At 37.0% G+C, this 25,115-nt stretch overlaps 1 protein-coding gene across 1 annotated transcript in view; it reads left to right on the top strand.

Annotated features, from left to right (window-relative positions):
- The window catches only part of LOC117324110, a 75,343-nt gene extending 50,595 nt beyond the window's left edge, over window positions 1–24,748 (top strand). Inside the window, 4 exon segments of the mRNA XM_033879776.1 lie at window positions 750–899; window positions 1,355–3,286; window positions 5,134–5,145; window positions 21,229–24,748. Of these exon segments, the coding sequence (XP_033735667.1) occupies window positions 750–899; window positions 1,355–3,286; window positions 5,134–5,145; window positions 21,229–21,451 (2,317 nt within the window). The 3' untranslated portion in view covers window positions 21,452–24,748.
- The last annotated feature ends 367 nt before the right edge of the window (window positions 24,749–25,115 follow it).

The following is a 25,115-nucleotide window of genomic DNA, read 5'->3' as shown; positions in this document are numbered from 1 at the left end:
ATCAGGTATTGGTGATGTTCCATACAAAGTTGACCATGTCCCCACTAAACAAAAGCAGTTAAAATAATTTGTTTTCGTTTGTGTCTTCAGTACTTTCAGTACTTTGATTAATACTTAGGAGTCATTTGAGTCACAATTACAGATCAATGTTTTAAAATATATTGATGAGGTCGAATTGATTTACAGTAAACATGTATTAGACTGCTTCATTAGAGTTATGCCTTCCTTCCTATTAATACAAAAACAGTTATACATATAAACATGAAAAGGACTATATTAATCTTCCTACTTATTACGTTTATTCTTTTGGTACTTGAGGCTGTGGACGGAATTTTAATATAAGACTTCATGACATCATCCATTCAATGTAAGGTTTCAAAACTTCATCCTTTCAATTTAAGACTTCATGATTTTGACGATTCGATGTAAGGTTTCACAACTTAACCCTTTTAATGTCAGACTTCCTGACTTTACAGATTCAATGTAAGGTTTCATGATTTTGCCCATTCAATGTATCAGAGCTCAGAACTTTACATTGGATGTACAAAGCAGATCTCGGGACTTGCCATTTGCCAATGTAGGTCTCCTGGCTATACTGACAAGAAATAAAAACTTTACATAGGTAACAGGTTTCGTGACTTTGAGACTTTAACCATATGTACTCGACAGGTCTCGTGACTTTAAGACTTTAACCATATGTACTCGACAGGTCTCGTGACTTTAAGACTTTAACCATATGTAATTGACAGGTCTCGTGACTATGGGAACTCTGTACGATCTCGTTCGAGTGGCAGTAGCTGTGAAGCGAACCAAGTGTCCAGTGCCAGAGACAGTGGTATACATTCCAATGGGGAAGATAACTTACTCCGACAGCCTGCCTCTCCCAACACCACCAGGAGGTACTATATATAGACACCAAAATCACCAGTATAAGGGAGATAACTCACTGCCTTCCTCCTAGTTTGCTTTTAGCTGGCATGTTTTTCAGTATTATAATATTTCTTAAATTATTTTTTTTTTTGCTCTTAGTAAATTAGTTTTACTGTTAACAATTTAGATGGATTTTGTAATCTATGCATTGCTTGAAAAATTTCAATCCTTATTGCTTTAGAATATTCATAAAACAAAAGAAAATTAGTTTAATTCCAGTACATATAGACTATAACACATTGTTCTGTAATATACATGTTTAATAAAAGTTATGTATATATAGACATTGTAGCTTAAGAAGTTTTGAAGTTAATACAATATACAATGTAACTTGAGTTTTTCACATTTTTTCATGATTTTGACATTTCTTAATTTTACCATTTTCACACTTTTTATCTTTACCATTTTCTCATTATTTTTACAGATATGTTCTGCAGGTGTTGCGGGATCGTCGTGAAAGAGAAGCTGTCGAGAGTCTGAATGAGGTTAGAGAGAGGCCTAGATTGGCCATACCTGTACGTGCTCATACCTTAGGGTACGGAAGTCACCCTGATCTAACGACACACGAACTGACAGAGTTTGTGGCAGGAGGTACCAGGGATCTACCATCATACGCCCCATACCAATCTGCTAGCAAGATGTACTCCTCCATGACCAAAATTCAACAGACACGAGATCCGCCAAAAAGTCCAGAGAAACCTCCTCGCAAGATTAAAATTCGGAGAAGGCCAGATAGTCAGAAAAGTTCTTTGAGTTCTAATTCTAATTACTTGAGGCCTTTGACACCGCACTTTCCATATAATAACACACATAGACAGGACGATTTCAATGAGAACGACATTCCACGCTCTCACTCTGCAAGCAGACGACTACGGACCAACCGACCAGCTTCATCCATAGATTTCACAGGTGGAGAGTCAGAGAGGAGAAATAGAATGATGGAACAACTTTCATTTCATCCTTCAGAGAGAAGTACCCCCAGGGATCAGAAATCTGATGGGAGAGGTCGTAGTGAACTTCATCTGTCTCTTCAGCGTCTCATGGCAGAGCGGGATCGGTCTGATGCTCTTGAAAATGACCGCTACGATAGAGGAGCCAACCAATTCCAACCACTAGATGTCAGCTCTGTTCACTCATCAGAAATGAAAGAAAGTTATCATCAACACAATCACAGGCGCTCAAGCTATGGACAGGAAGTGCATCAGCAAGAAGAGGATTATGGGATATTTGGGGATGATGATGAAGAAGAAAGCTATCAACAAAGTCCTCGTGACATTGTGGCATCACCAAACTCAAGATCACTAGACACCGAGGTGATAGGAGGTGACATGAACTATATTACAGCAGATAAGGGTCTACATTTATCACGACCAGAGGATGCAGGTCCCAAGAGAATGAGTGGGGAACAACTGGCAGCATCATTAGCCCTCAGTTTGGGCGACCAAATCTCTACAGAGGAAGAGGATTCTACCTCTAGTCATGACCATAACCACCTTGTCCCTCATGGTCGACAAGGATCAATAAATATATCATCCAGCCAGGCACTTAGCAGCAATGAACAGCTAGACCAGACACCTAGGTATACAGGCAAGGTAGAAATCTCAAATGGGAGTCAAAAGCAAGAACCAAGGAAACCGGCAAGGGGAGTTAACTCTGTCAAACTGAGCCCTATTCTGAGTAGCTATGATCAGGGGGAGGTAGTAGGTGACAGCATCATCCATGATATTACTGACAATAGTGATGACCCACGACTGTCTCATCCCAGTGGTCTGTCAATGGACCTACAGACTCAATGTAACACATTAGATCGAGCTAGAAAATATGTTGTTCCTGCTGAGAAACCATCAGAAGATAATATGCCGAAACAACAAATTCCAACTAAGTTACGAACAAGTTTTTCTGACATAAATAGGAATGAATTAAAAGTAAGTAGTGTTGATAGTAATAATGTAGTAAAACGGACATCATTACCAGTGGCCCAACAGTCTCAACGTACCAGTCTGTCTCCTAGTAACGCTGATGGGACACACATTCCTACCATCAGAGGTCGTCGTGGGTCTGCCAGTGTGGAGAGAACACCAAAGAAATTACCAGTGGTGTTGGGACGACTTAGTCAGCCCAATCTCGAACAAATGACAGCAGAGGCCAAGTTTCCTTCCCCTCCAGTCAGCCCCACAAAGATGACAGCTAAAGACACAAAAATCCCTCTTTATACACCTAACAGGGCTAAAAAGGAAAGAGCTCCCATGTCCCCTAGGGATCCAATGTCTAAATCGAGTGAGGACATTTCCAAACTCAAGAAAAAGCCGGGTACTGCTTTCAAACAGTCCATCAAGAACTTCTTTGGAAGGAAAAGGTAAGAAAACTTAAACCGCTTGTTTATTCTTCTTTCACCCATTATCCATTCAAGGTCAAGGGGTTTGCCTGTTGCACAAATCTTGTTTCAAATTGAATTTTATATCTGTAGAGGTATCTTAGTACATGTGTTTGACACTTTTTTGTAAGTTTTGATATGAAGGTAATAGTTATAGGTACCTGGATTTAAGAATGAACCTGCACGATTTCTTGCCCCTTGATATCAGTATCAGAAACCTTTGGTGGCTGTCATCAGCGGTCATTCAGCATGTAGTTTTGTGACTTTATCATATAAAGCTGCCTGTCTCCCATTGACCAATGTGACACACTGTATTTACAACTATAGCTCTATATATTGCGTCTTCCAGACAAAAGTAAGTTGAAAAGAATGAAGCTTTGATTGTTTTTTTTTGATTTTTCAATTTTTATTTTGCATTCTTTATTAAGGCCTGCAGCTGAAGACCCTTCGAATGTTGAGTTCGTATGTATCTGTAATGTACTAGAGATTTAAACTTTTATCAGTATTAATCCTCTGCCTTTGTAGACGTCAGAAGGTGTGATCTGATACATCACCATTTTATATAATTGTATAGCTTTTATATCTAACTAGAGAAAAGGATTTCAACCTATTGTCTACTCATTATTTATAAAGCAGTTAACCATTACATGTATATTTAAAACAGTTTATCATATTTAAACTAGATTTAAGTTTACTATGCATTCCTAAACTAATCACGAGTAGATGTACTTAACACATTCCGTATTTGTACTCAAATAAGCCCCCTCCACTAGCTAGTGTTTAGTATTGAAATGTTTGGTAGGGTTTAATTAGCTTATTATTTAAAATTGCTGATAAAAATAAAGACAATGTCTTCTTTGTGAGCAGGGGCTTATTTACAGATAAATGCAATATTACATTCATTTATTATCAACATCATGGAAACTGACTGTTGGTTTTGGCCAATTCCTTTTGCAGGGAAGTGAATTTGAGAAAAAAAAATTGGAATAGATTAAATAATTTAAATAACAGGAGTAATATTTTTTTGTTTTGTTATATTAAGTAGGTAAATTCCATATATAACGTCTCAGCAAGTTCTATACTTGATCTGAGGTTATTGAATGGTGATGTATCAGAGGATACAAGGTCAACATTGAAGGAAGTGTGATGTAGTCACATGGAAGGGTTGTGTTGTCCAGTGAAAGTGTGAAAAAGAGTTGAATGAGTGCGAGATTAAATGTGTGTGATAGTGTGAGAAAGAGTTGAGTGAAATGTGTATGAGATTTTTATTTGCAATAGTGTGAGAAAGAATTAATTGATTGTGAGATTTGTATGTGCTGTATATTGACTTTTAGTGTAGATATTGTGTGTGGCTTGTTTACTGGGCTAGCATGTTTACTGCTTTCACTTTTAGTTTTTGTCACTTACCTCCCTTTGCTATCCTTGGTGTTAGCTCTCCTTATTGTTCCTTGTGTATGTAGGGTGGTGATTTAGCATGTAACTTGGTAGTCGGTACTACTAGTCTTTTGGATATTGTTGTTTATCTTAACCTGGGATGGTATCAACTTTATAAACACGGAAAATTACTATCTTAGAATTGTAGTCGACTATCAGGCAAATGTATCATGAAAATATAGTTTTAGTTTTTTAATATAATTGTATTGATGCAAGTATACATGATTTTCCTGTTAGTTTATCTAATTAACTGAAATTGAAAAAGATGTTCGATTGGACTGCAAGACCATTGTTTAGGTTACAAACAGAAAGTTTATCACGTATCCTCACTTGTATGTTTTCCCCATATTACAATTCTCCATGACAGTGATGATATTGTTTTTTGTAAATTTTAGCGAGAGACTTAGGTAAAAAAAATTACTTTGACAATGATAGTTTTCTCGTCACTTTTTTTTATTAATTATAGTTTTGTTGCACGTGTGATATTGATACACAAATAACCCTCTCAATGTTTATTTGTTTCTGTTTCACAACCACATTGGAGGATTTGTTTGTGTGAAAGCTACTTTTAAAAGGACTACTAGAGTTTGCTGTGTTTAAAATTTCTAATGAATAATTTTTCAGTATCAATCGTGTTGCAATTGAAAGTTTTATTCTAGAAAAAAGTTGAGTAAACTGTCTTACATCGTCGGATACCCATGGTTGATTGCACTATGTTTTCATGCAACACTTATCATCCATGGGTGAATTAACTCTGTGAAAATTCATCGTATTAATTTAGGCTATTTAATTGGCTTTGTCACATTTTCCTCTTGGAATTTCAGCTTGAAGGTAAAACACGCTGTATAGAAACTGCATATCAATAACAGTGGCAGTGCGTGACCATTTTAGGTGTAGGTGATGGAAAAGCCAGTTATCAGGAATTAGGGCCTATGTTGCACTGCCTAGTCATTGTTCAAGTTCAATACTCTGTTTAGCCTAATGACACACAAAATTACATGCAACACACACCTGGACTGTAACCAACATCCCGAACACCTTGTCGTACTAGCTGTTATAGTTTAAAACACTACAGACATGTAGTACCTCTTGCCCACTATATGATGATGCTTATCACAGAATCTGCAGGCTTTGATGGGCGCAGACATATTGTTACAGTGTACATGTACCTTTTATAACATAACTAAAAAAATAATAGTCCTTAGCGTTACGTTGATTGGTTTCTATTTATAGATTGATGTCAATGAAACGAGGATTTCTCACTGACTTGACCCACGGGAGATAAGTGTAGCGTAGCATAGTGCAAACAATCGTTGGTGTCTTAGGGAAGGAAATCTAGTCATTATTTTGTTTGCAAGTTGGGTTATGAAAGAAATGAAATCAAGAGTTTTATTTTACATGATTCACAAAAGATAACTTTTTACTGTTACATGTTGAATTCTCAAGTTTATTAATATTCACTTCATCTTTAAAACCACTTTCTTAAGTTTTTGATATCTTTAGTGATGTGTGCATTTAAGACATTAGTATGGCAAGCCAAGTCGCATTTATTCATAGGGCAAGGTTTTAATTACATATATAATGTATATATACACTAGCTCCATTTGAATAAATGACCACTTGGCTATGGCAATGTTCCTGATATACCCAAATACTCTAGCTAGAGAGCTATCTTTTTTCTCAACATTGTACAGAATATTGATCTTTAATGTTATTAGCTATTCAGGGCTTTACATTCTCAGCTCTGGTTATAACACGAAGATTGAATTAGCTTCATGATACTCGGTTATCAACCGACAACCAAGATATATACTAACATCAGTACCAGTCAATATACATATCATAATATAATTGATGATGCAGTTTTTGTTAAAAATGGAAACAATTTCCAAAAGCAGGTATTCCAATATTGTGGTGCTACCCGAATACTTACATTAAGTGGGGGCCATGTCCAGATGTTGGTGTCTGATAGTTGTACCTACGTGGTGGTATACCAATAGTTGTAGCTACGTGGTGGTGTCTGATAGTTGTACCTACGTGGTGGTATACCAATAGTTGTAGCTACGTGGTGGTGTCTGATAGTTGTACCTACGTGGTGGTATACCAATAGTTGTACCTACGTGGTGGTGTCTGATAGTTGTACCTACGTGGTGGTATACCAATAGTTGTATCTATGTGGTGGTGTCTGATAGTTGTACCTACGTGGTGGTATACCAATAGTTGTACCTACGTGGTGGTATACCAATAGTTGTAGCTACGTGGTGGTGTCTGATAGTTGTACCTACGTGGTGGTATACCAATAGTTGTACCTATGTGGTGGTGTCTGATAGTTGTACCTACGTGGTGGTATACCAATAGTTGTATCTATGTGGTGGTGTCTGATAGTTGTACCTACGTGGTGGTATACCAATAGTTGTACCTAGGTGGTGGTATACCAATAGTTGTACCTACGTGGTGGTATACCAATAGTTGTATCTACGTGGTGGTATACCAATAGTTGTACATACGTGGTGGTATACCAATAGTTGTACCTACGTGGTGGTGTCTGATAGTTGTACCTACATGGTGGTATACCAATAGTTGTACCTACGTGGTGGTATACCAATAGTTGTACATACGTGGTGGTATACCAATAGTTGTACCTACGTGGTGGTGTCTGATAGTTGTACCTACGTGGTGGTATACCAATAGTTGTATCTACGTGGTGGTATACCAATAGTTGTATCTACGTGGTGGTATACCAATAGTTGTACCTACGTGGTGGTATACCAATAGTTGTACCTATGTGGTGGTATACCAATAGTTGTACCTACGTGGTGGTATACCAATAGTTGTACCTACGTGGTGGTATACCAATAGTTGTACCTACGTGGTGGTGTCTGATAGTTGTACCTACGTGGTGGTATACCAATAGTTGTATCTATGTGGTGGTGTCTGATAGTTGTACCTACGTGGTGGTATACCAATAGTTGTACCTACGTGGTGGTATACCAATAGTTGTAGCTACGTGGTGGTGTCTGATAGTTGTACCTACGTGGTGGTATACCAATAGTTGTACCTACGTGGTGGTGTCTGATAGTTGTACCTACGTGGTGGTATACCAATAGTTGTATCTATGTGGTGGTGTCTGATAGTTGTACCTTCGTGGTGGTATACCAATAGTTGTACCTAGGTGGTGGTATACCAATAGTTGTACCTACGTGGTGGTATACCAATAGTTGTATCTACGTGGTGGTATACCAATAGTTGTACATACGTGGTGGTATACCAATAGTTGTACCTACGTGGTGGTGTCTGATAGTTGTACCTACATGGTGGTATACCAATAGTTGTACCTACGTGGTGGTATACCAATAGTTGTACATACGTGGTGGTATACCAATAGTTGTACCTACGTGGTGGTGTCTGATAGTTGTACCTACGTGGTGGTATACCAATAGTTGTATCTACGTGGTGGTATACCAATAGTTGTATCTACGTGGTGGTATACCAATAGTTGTACCTACGTGGTGGTATACCAATAGTTGTACCTAGGTGGTGGTATACCAATAGTTGTACCTACGTGGTGGTATACCAATAGTTGTACCTACGTGGTGGTATACCAATAGTTGTACCTACGTGGTGGTATACCAATAGTTGTATCTACGTGGTGGTATACCAATAGTTGTATCTACATGGTGGTATACCAATAGTTGTACCTACGTGGTGGTGTCTGATAGTTGTACCTACGTGGTGGTATACCAATAGTTGTACGTACGTGGTGGTATACCAATAGTTGTATCTACGTGGTGGTATACCAATAGTTGTACCTACGTGGTGGTATACCAATAGTTGTACCTACGTGGTGGTATACCAATAGTTGTACCTACGTGGTGGTGTCTGATAGTTGTACCTACGTGGTGGTATACCAATAGTTGTACCTACGTGGTGGTGTCTGATAGTTGTACCTACGTGGTGGTATACCAATAGTTGTACCTACGTGGTGGTATACCAATAGTTGTATCTACGTGGTGGTGTCTGATAGTTGTACCTACGTGGTGGTATACCAATAGTTGTATCTACGTGGTGGTGTTTTGATAGTTGTACCTACGTGGTGGTGTCTGATAGTTGTACCTACGTGGTGGTATACCAATAGTTGTTTCTACGTGGTGGTGTCTGATAGTTGTACCTACAAAATGTACGTGGTGGTATACCAATAGTTGTATCTATGTGTTGGTGTCTGATAGTTGTGTCTATGGTCGTATCCGAAAAGTTGTGCCTGTGTGATGGTATCCAGGTATTTGTATCTATGTGATGGTATCTGGATATTTGTGTCTATGTGATGGTATCTGGATATTTTATTTATGTGAAGGTATCCAGATAGTTGTATCTATTTGAAGGTATATGGATAGCTCTGTCTATGGTGGTATACAGATAGTTGTGTCTATGGTGGTATACAGATAGTTGTCTATTGTGGTAAACAGATAGTTGTCTATTGTGGTATACAGATAGTTGTCTATTGTGGTATACAGATAGTTGTGTCTATGGTTGTATACAGATAGTTGTGTCTATGGTGGTATACAGATAGTTGTGTCTATGGTGGTATACAGATAGTTGTGTCTATGGTGGTATACAGATAGTTGTGTCTATGGTGGTATACAGATAGTTGTGTCTATGGTGGTATACAGACAGTTGTGTCTATGGTCGTATACAGATAGTTGTGTCTATGGTGGTATACAGATAGTTGTGTCTATGGTGGTATACAGATAGTTGTGTCTATGGTGGTATACAGATAGTTGTGTCTATGGTGGTATACAGATAGTTGTGTCTATGGTGGTATACAGATAGTTGTGTCTATGGTGGTATACAGATAGTTGTGTCTATGTTGGTATACAGATAGTTGTGTCTATGGTGGTATACAGATAGTTGTGTCTATGGTGGTATACAGATAGTTGTGTAAATGGTTGTATACAGATATTTGTGTCTATGGTGGTATACAGATAGTTGTGTTTATGGTGGTATACAGATAGTTGTGTCTATGTGATGGTATACAGATAGTTGTGTCTATGGTGGTATACAGATAGTTGTGTCTATGGTGGTATACAGATAGTTGTGTCTATGGTGGTATACAGATAGTTGTCTATTGTGGTATACAGATAGTTGTGTCTATGGTGGTATACAGATAGTTGTGTCTATGGTGGTATACAGATAGTTGTGTCTATGGTGGTATACAGATAGTTGTGTTAATGGTTGTATACAGATAGTTGTGTTTATGGTGGTATACAGATAGTTGTGTCTATGTGATGGTATACAGATAGTTGTGTCTATGGTGGTATACAGATAGTTGTGTCTATGGTGGTATACAGATAGTTGTGTCTATGGTGGTATACAGATAGTTGTGTCTATGGTGGTATACAGATAGTTGTGTCTATGGTGGTATACAGATAGTTGTGTCTATGGTGGTATACAGATAGTTGTGTCTATGGTGGTATACAGACAGTTGTGTCTATGGTGGTATACAGATAGTTGTGTCTATGGTGGTATACAGATAGTTGTGTCTATGGTGGTATACAGATAGTTGTGTCTATGGTGGTATACAGATAGTTGTGTCTATGATGGTATACACTATACCGATAGTTGTGTCTATGGTGGTATACAGATAGTTGTGTCTATGGTGGTAAACAGATAGTTGTGTCTATGGTGGTATACAGATAGTTGTGTCTATGTTGGTATACAGATAGTTGTGTCTATGGTGGTATACAGACAGTTGTGTCTGTGGTCGTATACAGATAGTTGTGTCTATGGTGGTATACAGATAGTTGTGTCTATGGTCGTATACAGATAGTTGTGTTAATGGTTGTATACAGATAGTTGTGTCTATGGTGGTATACAGATAGTTGTGTCTATGGTCGTATACAGATAGTTGTGTTAATGGTTGTATACAGATAGTTGTGTTAATGGTTGTATACAGATAGTTGTGTCTATGTTGGTATACGGATATTTGTGTCTATGTGATGGTATCCGGATAGTTCCCCCTATGATGGTATCCTGACAATTGTTATCAGTTATTCGTACTACTACACTATATGTTTAGTTTTTATTCAGAAAGCTAGAGTTTCTGCATTTAGTCCAACAAGTACCGCTTTCATAAAGATAAAGGGAAGTTTGATTAAACTTGAATGCACACATCCATTGTTTATATCATAAATTAATACTATAATTGTTCTCATATGTTTTGTATACTGCTTCAATCAGATAATATATATTCTCAGTATCTTGAGTGGCAAATTGTAACCAGAAACTACAGAAAGTCAATTATCCAGATTAGTAATGCATTTATATGGTAATTTTTGCTTCTCTATATAAGATTTAATTCTTTCTCGCCATGATTTGCTGAAAAAGCTAAAACAAAAACATTTTAAGCTCATATTTGTATCTAATAATAACATACATTATACGTCCTCCTAAAACAACAAATTCAGCCTTACCGCAAGGCCTATGAATTTGCTGTTTTACGTTTGCCTTTGAAAGAAATATATTCTTTTATTACCTACTTCAAGTAAAATTATTTGTATTTGTTGATAATTATATATGTGTAAGTATATGTATTGCAATCCATTTGTTCACATCATCGTGTCAGAGTATCGGCCCGTTTATTGCTGGGACATTGAAACATCTCTCTTTACAGATGTATGGGAGGGTATACCCGCCAAAATTTTAGTGTCATCTTAAATCCTTGCCTACTGCCAAATAACACCAACATTGAAAACATGAGATCTAAAGTATGCAAAACAGGAAGTGTAACAGGATGTAAAGAACATCAGTGTAAATGGACAAATTGTAAATGACATGATAGATAGTGACAGAGAGTACGAATGTAACATGGACATGTAACGACAACAAATTGGAAGTGTACAGATATGACGGTAACAGACTTTTGGCTGTGGATACCATTCCATGATGCTGTCGCTTGCAGTAGTTTGCAGATGCAGTATTACAGATGTGTGTCTTGCTTGTTGAATTGTTATGTTATACGCATTGATCTGTAAGGGTTAACAATGTTGGCATGTTTCGTATCGTGTCTATTATTGATCATACAATTGTCTTATAAAAGTTGTAAATTTTAACATGATGGAGACAGAAGTTGTGTCTATGGTGGGAACAGATAGTTGTGTCTATGGTGTATACAGAGTTGTGGTCTATGTGGTATACAGATAGTTGTTGTCATGGTGTATACAGATAGTTGTCTATGGTGGTATAAGATAGCTGTGTCTATGGTGGTATACAGATAGTTGTGTAAATGGTTGTATACAGATAGTTGTGTCTATGGTGGTATACAGATAGTTGTGTCTATGGTGGTATACAGATAGTTGTGTCTATGGTGGTATACAGATAGTTGTGTCTATGGTGGTATACAGATAGTTGTGTCTATGGTGGTATACAGATAGTTGTGTCTATGGTGGTATACAGATAGTTGTGTCTATGTGATGGTATACAGATAGTTGTGTCTATGTTGGTATACAGATAGTTGTGTCTATGGTGGTATCCAGATAGTTGTGTCTATGGTGGTATACATATAGTTGTGTCTATGGTGGTATCCAGATAGTTGTGTCTGTGGTGGTATCCAGATAGTTGTGTCTATGGTGGTATACAGATAGTTGTGTCTATGGTGGTATACAGATAGTTGTGTCTATGTGATGGTATACAGATAGTTGTGTCTATGGTGGTATACAGATAGTTGTGTCTATAGTGGTATACAGATAGTTGTGTCTATGTTGGTATACGGATAGTTGTGTCTATGGTGGTATCAGATAGTTGTGTCTATGGTGGTATACAGATAGTTTGTGTCTATGTGATGGTATACAGATAGTTGTGTCTATGGTGTATACAGATAGTTGTGTCTATAGTCGGTATACAGATAGTTTGTGTCTGTGGTCGTTATACAGATCTTGTGTTAATGGTTTGTATACAGATAGTCGTGTCTATGTTGTGTATACGGATATTGTGTCTATGTGATGGTATCCGGATAGTTGTTGTCATGGTGGTATACATATAGCTGTGTTTATGGTGGTATACTAGATAGGTTGTGTCTATGGTGGTAAACAGATAGTTGTGTCTGTGGTCGTATACAGATAGTTGTGTAATGGTTGTATACAGATAAGTCGTTGTCTATGTTGGTATACGGATATTTGTGTCTATGTGATGGTATACAGGATAGTTGTGTCTATGGTGGTATACAGATAGTTGTGTCTATGGTGGTATACAGATAGTTGTGTCTATGGTGGTATACAGATAGTTGTGTCTATGTGATGGTATACATATAGTTGTGTCTATGGTGGTATACAGATAGTTGTGTCTATGGTGGTATCCAGATAGTTGTGTCTATGGTGGTATCCAGATAGTTGTGTCTATGTTGGTATACAGATAGTTGTGTCTGTGGTGGTATACAGATAGTTGTGTCTATGTTGGTATACAGATAGTTGTGTCTGTGGTGGTATACAGATAGTTGTGTCTATGGTGGTATCCAGATAGTTGTGTCTATGGTGGTATACAGATAGTTGTGTCTATGATGGTATACAGATAGTTGTGTCTATAGTGGTATACATATAGTTGTGTCTATGTGATGGTATACAGATAGTTGTGTCTATGGTGGTATCCAGATAGTTGTGTCTATGGTGGTATACAGATAGTTGTGTCTATGGTGGTATACAGATAGTTGTGTCTATGTGATGGTATACATATAGTTGTGTCTATGGTGGTATCCAGATAGTTGTGTCTATGGTGGTATACAGATAGTTGTGTCTATGGTGGTATACAGATAGTTGTGTCTATGGTGGTATACAGATAGTTGTGTCTATGGTGGTATACAGATAGTTGTGTCTATGTGATGGTATACATATAGTTGTGTCTATGGTGGTATACATATAGTTGTGTCTATGGTGGTATACAGATAGTTGTGTCTATGGTGGTATACAGATAGTTGTGTCTATGGTGGTATACAGATAGTTGTGTCTATAGTGGTATACAGATAGTTGTGTCTATGGTGGTATACAGATAGTTGTGTCTATAGTGGTATACAGATAGTTGTGTCTATGATGGTATACAGATAGTTGTGTCTATGGTGGTATACAGATAGTTGTGTCTATGGTGGTATACAGATAGTTGTGTCTATGGTGGTATACAGATAGTTGTGTCTATGGTGGTATACAGATAGTTGTGTCTATGGTGGTATACAGATAGTTGTGTCTATGGTGGTATACAGATAGTTGTGTCTATGGTGGTATACAGATAGTTGTGTCTATGGTGGTATACAGATAGTTGTGTCTATGGTGGTATACAGATAGTTGTGTCTATAGTGGTATACAGATAGTTGTGTCTATGATGGTATACAGATAGTTGTGTCTATGGTGGTATACAGATAGTTGTGTCTATAGTGGTATACAGATAGTTGTGTCTATGGTGGTATACAGATAGTTGTGTCTATGGTGGTATACAGATAGTTGTGTCTATAGTGGTATACAGATAGTTGTGTCTATGGTGGTATACAGATAGTTGTGTCTATGTGATGGTATACATATAGTTGTGTCTATGGTGGTATACAGATCATTGTGTCTATGTTGGTATACAGATAGTTGTGTCTATAGTGGTATACAGATAGTTGTGTCTATGGTGGTAAACAGATAGTTGTGTCTATGGTGGTATACAGATAGTTGTGTCTATGGTGGTATACAGATAGCTGTGTTTATGGTGGTATACAGATAGTTGTGTCTATGGTGGTATACAGACAGTTGTGTCTGTGGTCGTATACAGATAGTTGTGTAAATGGTTGTATACAGATAATTGTGTCTATGTTGGTATACGGATATTTGTGTCTATGTGATGGTATACAGATAATTGTGTCTATTGTGGTATACAGATAGTTGTGTCTATGTTGGTATACAGACAGTTGTGTCTGTGGTCGTATACAGATAGTTGTGTAAATGGTTGTATACAGATAGTTGTGTCTATGTTGGTATACGGATATTTGTGTCTATGGTGGTATACATATAGTTGTGTCTATGGTGGTATCCAGATAGTTGTGTCTATGGTGGTATACAGATAGTTGTGTAAATGGTTGTATACAGATAGTTGTGTCTATGGTGGTATACAGATAGTTGTGTCTATGTGATGGTATACATATAGTTGTGTCTATGGTGGTATACAGATCATTGTGTCTATGGTGGTATACAGATAGTTGTGTCTATGGTGGTATACAGATAGTTGTGTCTATAGTGGTATACAGATAGTTGTGTCTATGGTGGTATACAGATAGTTGTGTCTATGTGATGGTATACATATAGTTGTGTCTATGGTGGTATCCAGATAGTTGTGTCTATGGTGGTATACAGATAGTTGTGTAAATGGTTGTATACAGATAGTTGTGTCTATGTTGGTATACAGACAGTTGTGTCTGTGGTCGTATACAGATAGTTGTGTAAATGGTTGTATACAGATAGTTGTGTCTATGTTGGTATACGGATATTTGTGTCTATGGTGGTATACAGATAGTTGTGTCTATGTTGGTATACAGACAGTTGTGTCTGTGGTCGTATACAGATAGTTGTGTAAATGGTTGTATACAGATAGTTGTGTCTATGTTGGTATACGGATATTTGTGTCTATGGTGGTATACATATAGTTGTGTCTATGGTGGTATCCAGATAGTTGTGTCTATGGTGGTATACAGATAGTTGTGTAAATGGTTGTATACAGATAGTTGTGTCTATGTTGGTATACAGACAGTTGTGTCTGTGGTCGTATACAGATAGTTGTGTAAATGGTTGTATACAGATAGTTGTGTCTATGTTGGTATACGGATATTTGTGTCTATGGTGGTATACAGATAGTTGTGTCTATGTGATGGTATACATATAGTTGTGTCTATGGTGGTATCCAGATAGTTGTGTCTATGGTGGTATACAGACAGTTGTGTCTGTGGTCGTATACAGATAGTTGTGTAAATGGTTGTATACAGATATTTGTGTCTATGGTGGTATACAGATAGTTGTGTCTATGGTTGTATACGGATAGTTGTGTCTATGTGATGGTATACAGATAGTTGTGTAAATGGTTGTATACAGATAGTTGTGTCTATGGTGGTATACAGATAGTTGTGTCTATGGTGGTAAACAGATAGTTGTGTCTATGGTGGTATACAGATAGTTGTGTCTATGGTGGTATACAGATAGTTGTGTCTATGGTGGTATACAGATAGTTGTGTCTATGGTGGTATACAGATAGCTGTGTCTATGGTGGTATACAGATAGTTGTGTAAATGGTTGTATACAGATAGTTGTGTCTATGGTGGTATACAGATAGTTGTGTCTATGGTGGTAAACAGATAGTTGTGTCTATGGTGGTATACAGATAGTTGTGTCTATGGTGGTATACAGATAGTTGTGTCTATGGTGGTATACAGATAGTTGTGTCTATGGTGGTATACAGATAGTTGTGTCTATGTGATGGTATACAGATATTTGTGTCTATGTTGGTATACAGATAGTTGTGTCTATGGTGGTATCCAGATAGTTGTGTCTATGGTGGTATACATATAGTTGTGTCTATGGTGGTATCCAGATAGTTGTGTCTGTGGTGGTATCCAGATAGTTGTGTCTATGGTGGTATACAGATAGTTGTGTCTATGGTGGTATACAGATAGTTGTGTCTATGTGATGGTATACAGATAGTTGTGTCTATGGTGGTATACAGATAGTTGTGTCTATAGTGGTATACAGATAGTTGTGTCTGTGGTCGTATACAGATAGTTGTGTTAATGGTTGTATACAGATAGTCGTGTCTATGTTGGTATACGGATATTTGTGTCTATGTGATGGTATCCGGATAGTTGTGTCTATGGTGGTATACATATAGCTGTGTTTATGGTGGTATACAGATAGTTGTGTCTATGGTGGTAAACAGATAGTTGTGTCTGTGGTCGTATACAGATAGTTGTGTTAATGGTTGTATACAGATAGTCGTGTCTATGTTGGTATACGGATATTTGTGTCTATGTGATGGTATCCGGATAGTTGTGTCTATGGTGGTATACAGATAGTTGTGTCAATGGTGGTATACAGATAGTTGTGTCTATGGTGGTATACAGATAGTTGTGTCTATGGTGGTATACAGATAGTTGTGTCTATGGTGGTATACATATAGTTGTGTCTATGGTGGTAGTCAGATAGTTGTGTCTATGGTGGTATACAGATCATTGTGTCTATGGTGGTATACAGATAGTTGTGTCTATGGTGGTATACAGATAGTTGTGTCTATGTGATGGTATACATATAGTTGTGTCTATGGTGGTATACAGATAGTTGTGTCTATGTGATGGTATACATATAGTTGTGTCTATGGTGGTATACAGATAGTTGTGTCTATGGTGGTATCCAGATAGTTGTGTCTATGGTGGTATCCAGATAGTTGTGTCTATGTTGGTATACAGATAGTTGTGTCTGTGGTGGTATACAGATAGTTGTGTCTATGTTGGTATACAGATAGTTGTGTCTGTGGTGGTATACAGATAGTTGTGTCTATGGTGGTATCCAGATAGTTGTGTCTATGGTGGTATACAGATAGTTGTGTCTATGATGGTATACAGATAGTTGTGTCTATAGTGGTATACATATAGTTGTGTCTATGTGATGGTATACAGATAGTTGTGTCTATGGTGGTATCCAGATAGTTGTGTCTATGGTGGTATACAGATAGTTGTGTCTATGGTGGTATACAGATAGTTGTGTCTATGTGATGGTATACATATAGTTGTGTCTATGGTGGTATCCAGATAGTTGTGTCTATGGTGGTATACAGATAGTTGTGTCTATGGTGGTATACAGATAGTTGTGTCTATGGTGGTATACAGATAGTTGTGTCTATGGTGGTATACAGATAGTTGTGTCTATGTGATGGTATACATATAGTTGTGTCTATGGTGGTATACATATAGTTGTGTCTATGGTGGTATACAGATAGTTGTGTCTATGGTGGTATACAGATAGTTGTGTCTATGGTGGTATACAGATAGTTGTGTCTATGGTGGTATACAGATAGTTGTGTCTATGGTGGTATACAGATAGTTGTGTCTATGTGGTATACAGATAGTTGTGTCTATGGTGGTATACAGATAGTTGTGTCTATGGTGGTATACAGATAGTTGTGTCTATGGTGGTATACAGATAGTTGTGTCTATGGTGGTATACAGATAGTTGTGTCTATGGTGGTATACAGATAGTTGTGTCTATGGTGGTATACAGATAGTTGTGTCTATGGTGGTATACAGATAGTTGTGTCTATGTGGTACAGATAGTTGTGTCTATGGTGGTATACAGATAGTTGTGTCTATGGTGGTATACAGATAGTTGTGTCTATAGTGGTATACAGATAGTTGTGTCTATGTGGTATACAGATAGTTGTGTCTATGGTGGTATACAGATCGTTGTGTCTATGGTGGTATACAGATAGTTGTGTCTATGGTGGTATACAGATAGTTGTGTCTATGGTGGTATACAGATAGTTGTGTCTATGGTGGTATACAGATAGTTGTGTCTATGGTGGTATACAGATAGTTGTGTCTATGGTGGTATACAGATAGTTGTGTCTATGGTGGTATACAGATAGTTGTGTCTATGGTGGTATACAGATAGTTGTGTCTATGGTGGTATACAGATAGTTGTGTCTATGGTGGTATACAGATAGTTGTGTCTATGGTGGTATACAGATAGTTGTGTCTATGGTGGTATACAGATAGTTGTGTCTATGGTGGTATACAGATAGTTGTGTCTATGGTGGTATACAGATAGTTGTGTCTATGGTGGTATACAGATAGTTGTGTCTATGGTGGTATACAGATAGTTGTGTCTATGGTGGTATACAGATAGTTGTGTCTATGGTGGTATACAGATAGTTGTGTCTATGGTGGTATACAGATAGTTGTGTCTATGGTGGTATACAGATAGTTGTGTCTATGGTGGTATACAGATAGTTGTGTCTATGTGATGGTATACATATAGTTGTGTCTATGGTGGTATACAGATCATTGTGTCTATGTTGGTATACAGATAGTTGTGTCTATAGTGGTATACAGATAGTTGTGTCTATGGTGGTAAACAGATAGTTGTGTCTATGGTGGTATACAGATAGTTGTGTCTATGGTGGTATACAGATAGCTGTGTTTATGGTGGTATACAGATAGTTGTGTCTATGGTGGTATACAGATAGTTGTGTCTATGATGGTATACAGATAGTTGTGTCTATAGTGGTATACAGATAGTTGTGTCTATGTGATGGTATACATATAGTTGTGTCAATGGTTGTATACATATAGTTGTGTCAATGGTTGTATACAGATAGTTGTGTCTATGGTGGTAAACAGATAGTTGTGTCTGTGGTCGTATACAGATAGTTGTGTTAATGGTGGTATACAGATAGTTGTGTCTATGGTGGTAAACAGATAGTTGTGTCTGTGGTCGTATACAGATAGTTGTGTTAATGGTGGTATACAGATAGTTGTGTCTATGGTGGTATACAGATAGTTGTGTCTATGGTGGTATACAGATAGTTGTGTCTATGGTGGTATACAGATAGTTGTCTATGGTGTATCAGACAGTTGTGTCTATGGTGGTATACAGATAGTTGTGTCTATGGTGGTATACAGATAGTTGTGTCTATGGTGGTATACAGATAGTTGTGTCTATGTTGGTATACAGATAGTTGTGTCTATGGTGGTATACACTATACCGATAGTTGTGTCTATGGTGGTATACAGATAGTTGTGTCTATGGTGGTATACAGATAGTTGTGTCTATGGTGGTATACAGATAGTTGTGTCTATGTTGGTATACAGATAGTTGTGTCTATGGTGGTAAACAGACAGTTGTGTCTGTGGTCGTATACAGATAGTTGTGTCTATGGTGGTATACAGATAGTTGTGTCTATGGTCGTATACAGATAGTTGTGTTAATGGTTGTATACAGATAGTTGTGTCTATGGTGGTATACAGATAGTTGTGTCTATGGTGGTATACAGATAGTTGTGTCTATGTTGGTATACAGATAGTTGTGTCTATGGTGGTATACAGATAGTTGTGTCTATGTTGGTATACGGATAGTTGTGTCTATGTGATGGTATCCGGATAGTTCCCCCTATGATGGTATCCTGACAATTGTTATCAGTTATTCGTACTACTACACTATATGTTTAGTTTTTATTCAGAAAGCTAGAGTTTCTGCATTTAGTCCAACAAGTACCGCTTTCATAAAGATAAAGGGACGTTTGATTAAACTTGAATGCACACATCCATTGTTTATATCATAAATGAATACTATAATTGTTCTCATATGTTTTGTATACTGCTTCAATCAGATAATATATATTCTCAGTATCTTGAGTGGCAAATTGTAACCAGAAACTACAGAAAGTCAATTATCCAGATTAGTAATGCCATTTATATGGTAATTTTTGCTTCTCTATATAAGATTTAATTCTTTCTCGCCATGATTTGCTGAAAAAGCTAAAACAAAAACATTTTAAGCTCATATTTGTATCTAATAATAACATACATTATACGTCCTCCTAAAACAACAAATTCAGCCTTACCGCAAGGCCTATGAATTTGCTGTTTTACGTTTGCCTTTGAAAGAAATATATTCTTTTATTACCTACTTCAAGTAAAATTATTTGTATTTGTTGATAATTATATATGTGTAAGTATATGTATTGCAATCCATTTGTTCACATCATCGTGTCAGAGTATCGGCCCGTTTATTGCTGGGACATTGAAACATCTCTCTTTACAGATGTATGGGAGGGTATACCCGCCAAAATTTTAGTGTCATCTTAAATCCTTGCCTACTGCCAAATAACACCAACATTGAAAACATGCAGATCCTGAAAGTAATGCAAAACCAGGAAGCATGATAAACAGGAATGAAAAGAACATCATGTAAATGACAAATATTAAACTGACAATGAAATCAAGTGACAGAGACGTACGAATGTAAACAGGAACATGTAAACGAAACAAATTGGAATGTAAGAAAGACACACAGACTTTTGGCGGGGATACCATTCCATAGAGCTGTCGGACTTGGGCAGTAGTTGCAGATGCAGATATTTCTGCCTAGATCGTGATCTCTTCGCTATTTGAGATTTTATGTTATACGCATGATCTTAAGCGTTAAAGGTTGGCATTCCTGTCGTATCGTGTCTACTATATATTGATACTATATAACTAATATTGTCCTTCATAAAAGATAGTAAACTTTATGAACCATTGATGGAGGACAGAAGCTGTTTCACTGCAAATTCTTTAAAGTCATAGACACCAGTTGTTTACAGAATAATGTACATGTATGCTATTTGTACCGTCGAATTTCCACATTTTATCCTTGTAACGATTTTTTTTAAACTTAACATTGTACTGTGATTTATGATTGATGTTGACACGGTATGTTTGGTCTTTTTTTCGACAGGAAGAAGGCCAAGTATGAGTTTCAGGACACGGATACCTTTACTGACCTCCAGGTAGGCCAGGACGACGAGGTCCAGATCCAGGTTATACGGGATGCAGACGAGGATGACGTGGAATACAGCGAAGAAAACATTCAAATAGCAACAAATTTCTTTCCAGCATCATCATCGTACGACACAGAACAATCATTCGAATATGAAGAATCGGCCAGTAGCACAGTGTAATAACAACGAATATTTACAAAGTGATAAATATCTTAGAAACAGTATAGAGAAGCTTGATACGTGGACGAGTTTTGTAAGAAGGATGATCTATACAATAAAACTCTGTTTTATAGGCCTTATTCGTCATTACGTGAGGACCAATTCGTTATGTCACAATGTTATGTATTAAGCATTGTTTTCGGAATCGTGCATGATAACAAAGACAAAAAAGTAAAGATTCTGAAGAACGTTACTAGGAAAGAACAAGTTATGGACATTCAACGTGCTGGTCAAACATTTAAAAAATGCGACTATGTTTGACAAAGAGCACATTTTCGTACATGCAATAGTCCTAACAATACAACGATCTTTACGCAGGGCATTAGTAAAGTTAGTATATAAATCTCACAAGACCAATGGTTATAACGCCTGTTAGTTATACGAGGGCTGAGTGATAAGTTGTGAGCCTCGTATTGAAGGGGGTACCCAAGGACTGGTCTCATTTGGTTTGTGTATATCGACGGGGTAGCACTCTAAAGTAAACAAGACAAGAAGCGATTTTTGCTAAATGGATAACACTGGTTAGGGTTAGGTTGAAAGAGTCTGTCATTACCATGGCTGCCTTTCACGATTGTGGCTTTAAATTGATTGAGTATCCGCCTTATCACTTGATCTCCATCAGACTTTCATCTATTTCCAAAACTGAAAACATCTATTTCAGGCACCCTAACCCTAACATGCAGTGGATGACTTTCTTAACAGCCAAGAAAAGGAGTTCTTTAAATGTGGCCCTTAAACACCGCTGGCAAAAGTTTATAGATACTGAAGGAGATTATGTTGAAAATAATACAATATGTCCGGCAAAATTCAAATCATGCAATATGAGGCTCACAACTTATCAATACGCCCCCATATAAGCTTAATGGTATTACTTAGCCCATGTGATCAAAACAGGGTAAAATGTAGGATGCTATGAAAATATCTGCCTTCTTTACGTTTGTACAAGAACCTAAATGATACAAGTTGTAAGAATGGAGATTATATAAATGATACAGTTGTACGGTCTACCCGTCAATGTCTTTTAAGTCTTTTTCAAAGTCTACATAGCAATTTTGTAAGTCTGGAATGGTAGTTGATTTTCAGAGTTGGTGAGAATAGGGATCGGTGGGTGGGCGTGATTGTATGATGACTCGTTTACGTTCACGATTATCAACATGTTCTTTCATTGATAATTTTACACGAAAGGCCAGTCTCGCGAGCTAAGGAGCTGCATTGTATGAGAGACTTCTGATGTCCCCTACTAGATCGATAAACATGATTTTTATTTATTAATTCTTTTTATTAACATTTCATCATTTTTATAAGCAGATAATAGAAATCGTATATATTTTTTCTTATTATTTGCAGTTCTGGGAACATGTATGTGATATTCACTGGTGTTTGTTTTAAAAGTCACATTTATTCCGTCGAATTGGTGATCTCATGGTTGTGCATACTGTTTTATATCTGTAATACAATGATGCATACTTTCGATGTCATATATATGACAGTTTCATGTCTCCATGTGAGTTAGCGTGATATGATAGCTCTACGAAGACAAGACTAGGATACAGTCCTCAACCTTCCCCATCCATTTGGTATCGTATTTCACATGTCCATCTTTGAGTTTCGCATCACTTGATAAATATACATTGAGTTTCGCATCACTTGATAAATATACATTGAGTTTCGCATCACTTGATAAATATACATTGAAAGGTGGACGTGGATGACGATAATTGTGTCACTGTCTCATGTACGTTTGGAAGTAATAGATATTTAAAATTAATAAACGTGGAACACTTTATACTTTTTTTTTCAAAGAGAAGAGATATATTTATTGTGAATAGCTATCATTATGAAAATTATTATAAACATTATATGCCCGGAAATATTTAGATGCAGTGTCGACGATTTTGATAATTGGGATTTATTTTTATGTAAAATTTACAGTATTTAATACATGTACTGTGGCATTTCATTTCTACCAACCATCATCCGATACGTCTTGTCGATGTGTTTGTGTCGAAGTGATTTATTAAGGTATAGCTCCAACGGCGTGAAGCACACTTTCGCAAGCATACCTTAATATTTCCATAGCTTGTATAAGTATACAAGCTGAAACGGGCCTTTCATCGGTCATATTGATATTTGATTACAAACGGTGTGTCTGTTTATGGTAGTGTGGATGGACTATAAAAGAATGCTTTCCAACACAAGAATGGAAAGAGCAGCAGGTTCGTGAATCAGTCATTAACACGCACTTTCATCATACATAAATTGTCATAGAGTTATACCGAAGGTGAATATCACACTAATTCATTAGATATCGATCATGACGTATAACATAACACCTCCGGGGTATAACTCGACTCCAGTTATAAGGACCATTTCAGAGCTGACATGTTGTGACTGATGGGTTTGTTTAGAGTCGTTTCGTACTGATGGCAGCATCTAGTGCTAATAACACTACACGGATACGTGTTTGTGCACGTCTTTGCAATAAGCAACCTTTATTGTCTCTGCTCCAAAATTCAATACCAACTAAGGTTACACCGGGATGACATCACTGATCGATGTACCTAATACCGGATGTGTAACAAACTTTTTGATAGACTAAATATCACTGATCGATGTACCCAATACCGGATGTGTAACAAACTTTTTGATAGACTAAACATCACTGATCGATGTACCTAATACCGGATGTGTAACAAACTTTTTGTGACTAAATATCACTGATCGATGTACCTAATACCGGATGTGTAACAAACTTTTTGATAGACTAAATATCACTGATCGATGTACCCAATACCGGATGTGTAACAAACTTTTTGATAGACTAAACATCACTGATCGATGTACCTAATACCGGATGTGTAACAAACTTTTTGTGACTAAATATGTGATTGAACTTGTTAGCCTACAATGTATGTAAACGACCGTATATTTGGTTATACTGTGTAGTGTCTGGGTCTACCAATGACATTCAATATTCATGAATTATACATTACATACTTTATAGAAGATATTTTATTTTAGTAAACGGGGATATCATTTAATGAAGAAGACATTGCTAATATTCATATGAACGCTGTAAAGTGCCTTATTAAGTACGGTTCACTCTATCTTAGTGGATATGGTCAAAGAGTTGTGTGTGTATGGTATAATGCGTCGTAGATAAGTACAGAATATTTTGTTAACTATGGATACAAAATGAAGAGACAGTTTGTGCCAACTCTTTAATTTATATTAAATAAAATTATTAATTAAAATAAATTGTTTTGAGTTTTATTTGATTTATTGACGCTCAATCGGACATCAAGCTTGATTTGTTTGAAACGTTGGCTTGTGATGTAAATTAATCTAATGTTGGGAGATTTGACGTCGGTCACCATTTCCTTTAGTAGTCCACTCCTCCAGAAATACTCGTGGGTTTTGACCGAAAGTATTGTATCCCTGCCCATGAACCCAATATGGAAATAAGGATTTTCACATTTAGTAATATAAATGAGTGAATAGCAAGGCTACTGCTGCAATGTCGAGCTAAATACTTACACTGGTTATAAAAAAGCTATAAATGTCCATCACCCCTTGATACAGACTTAACGCGGTTAATTTTCTGAAACAATAGAAGATAATTTTA

This window comes from Pecten maximus, chromosome 3 (assembly GCF_902652985.1).
Source record: "Pecten maximus chromosome 3, xPecMax1.1, whole genome shotgun sequence".
Classification (NCBI taxonomy): Eukaryota; Metazoa; Mollusca; class Bivalvia; order Pectinida; family Pectinidae; genus Pecten; species Pecten maximus.
This window is presented reverse-complemented; position numbering and strand designations above follow the sequence as displayed.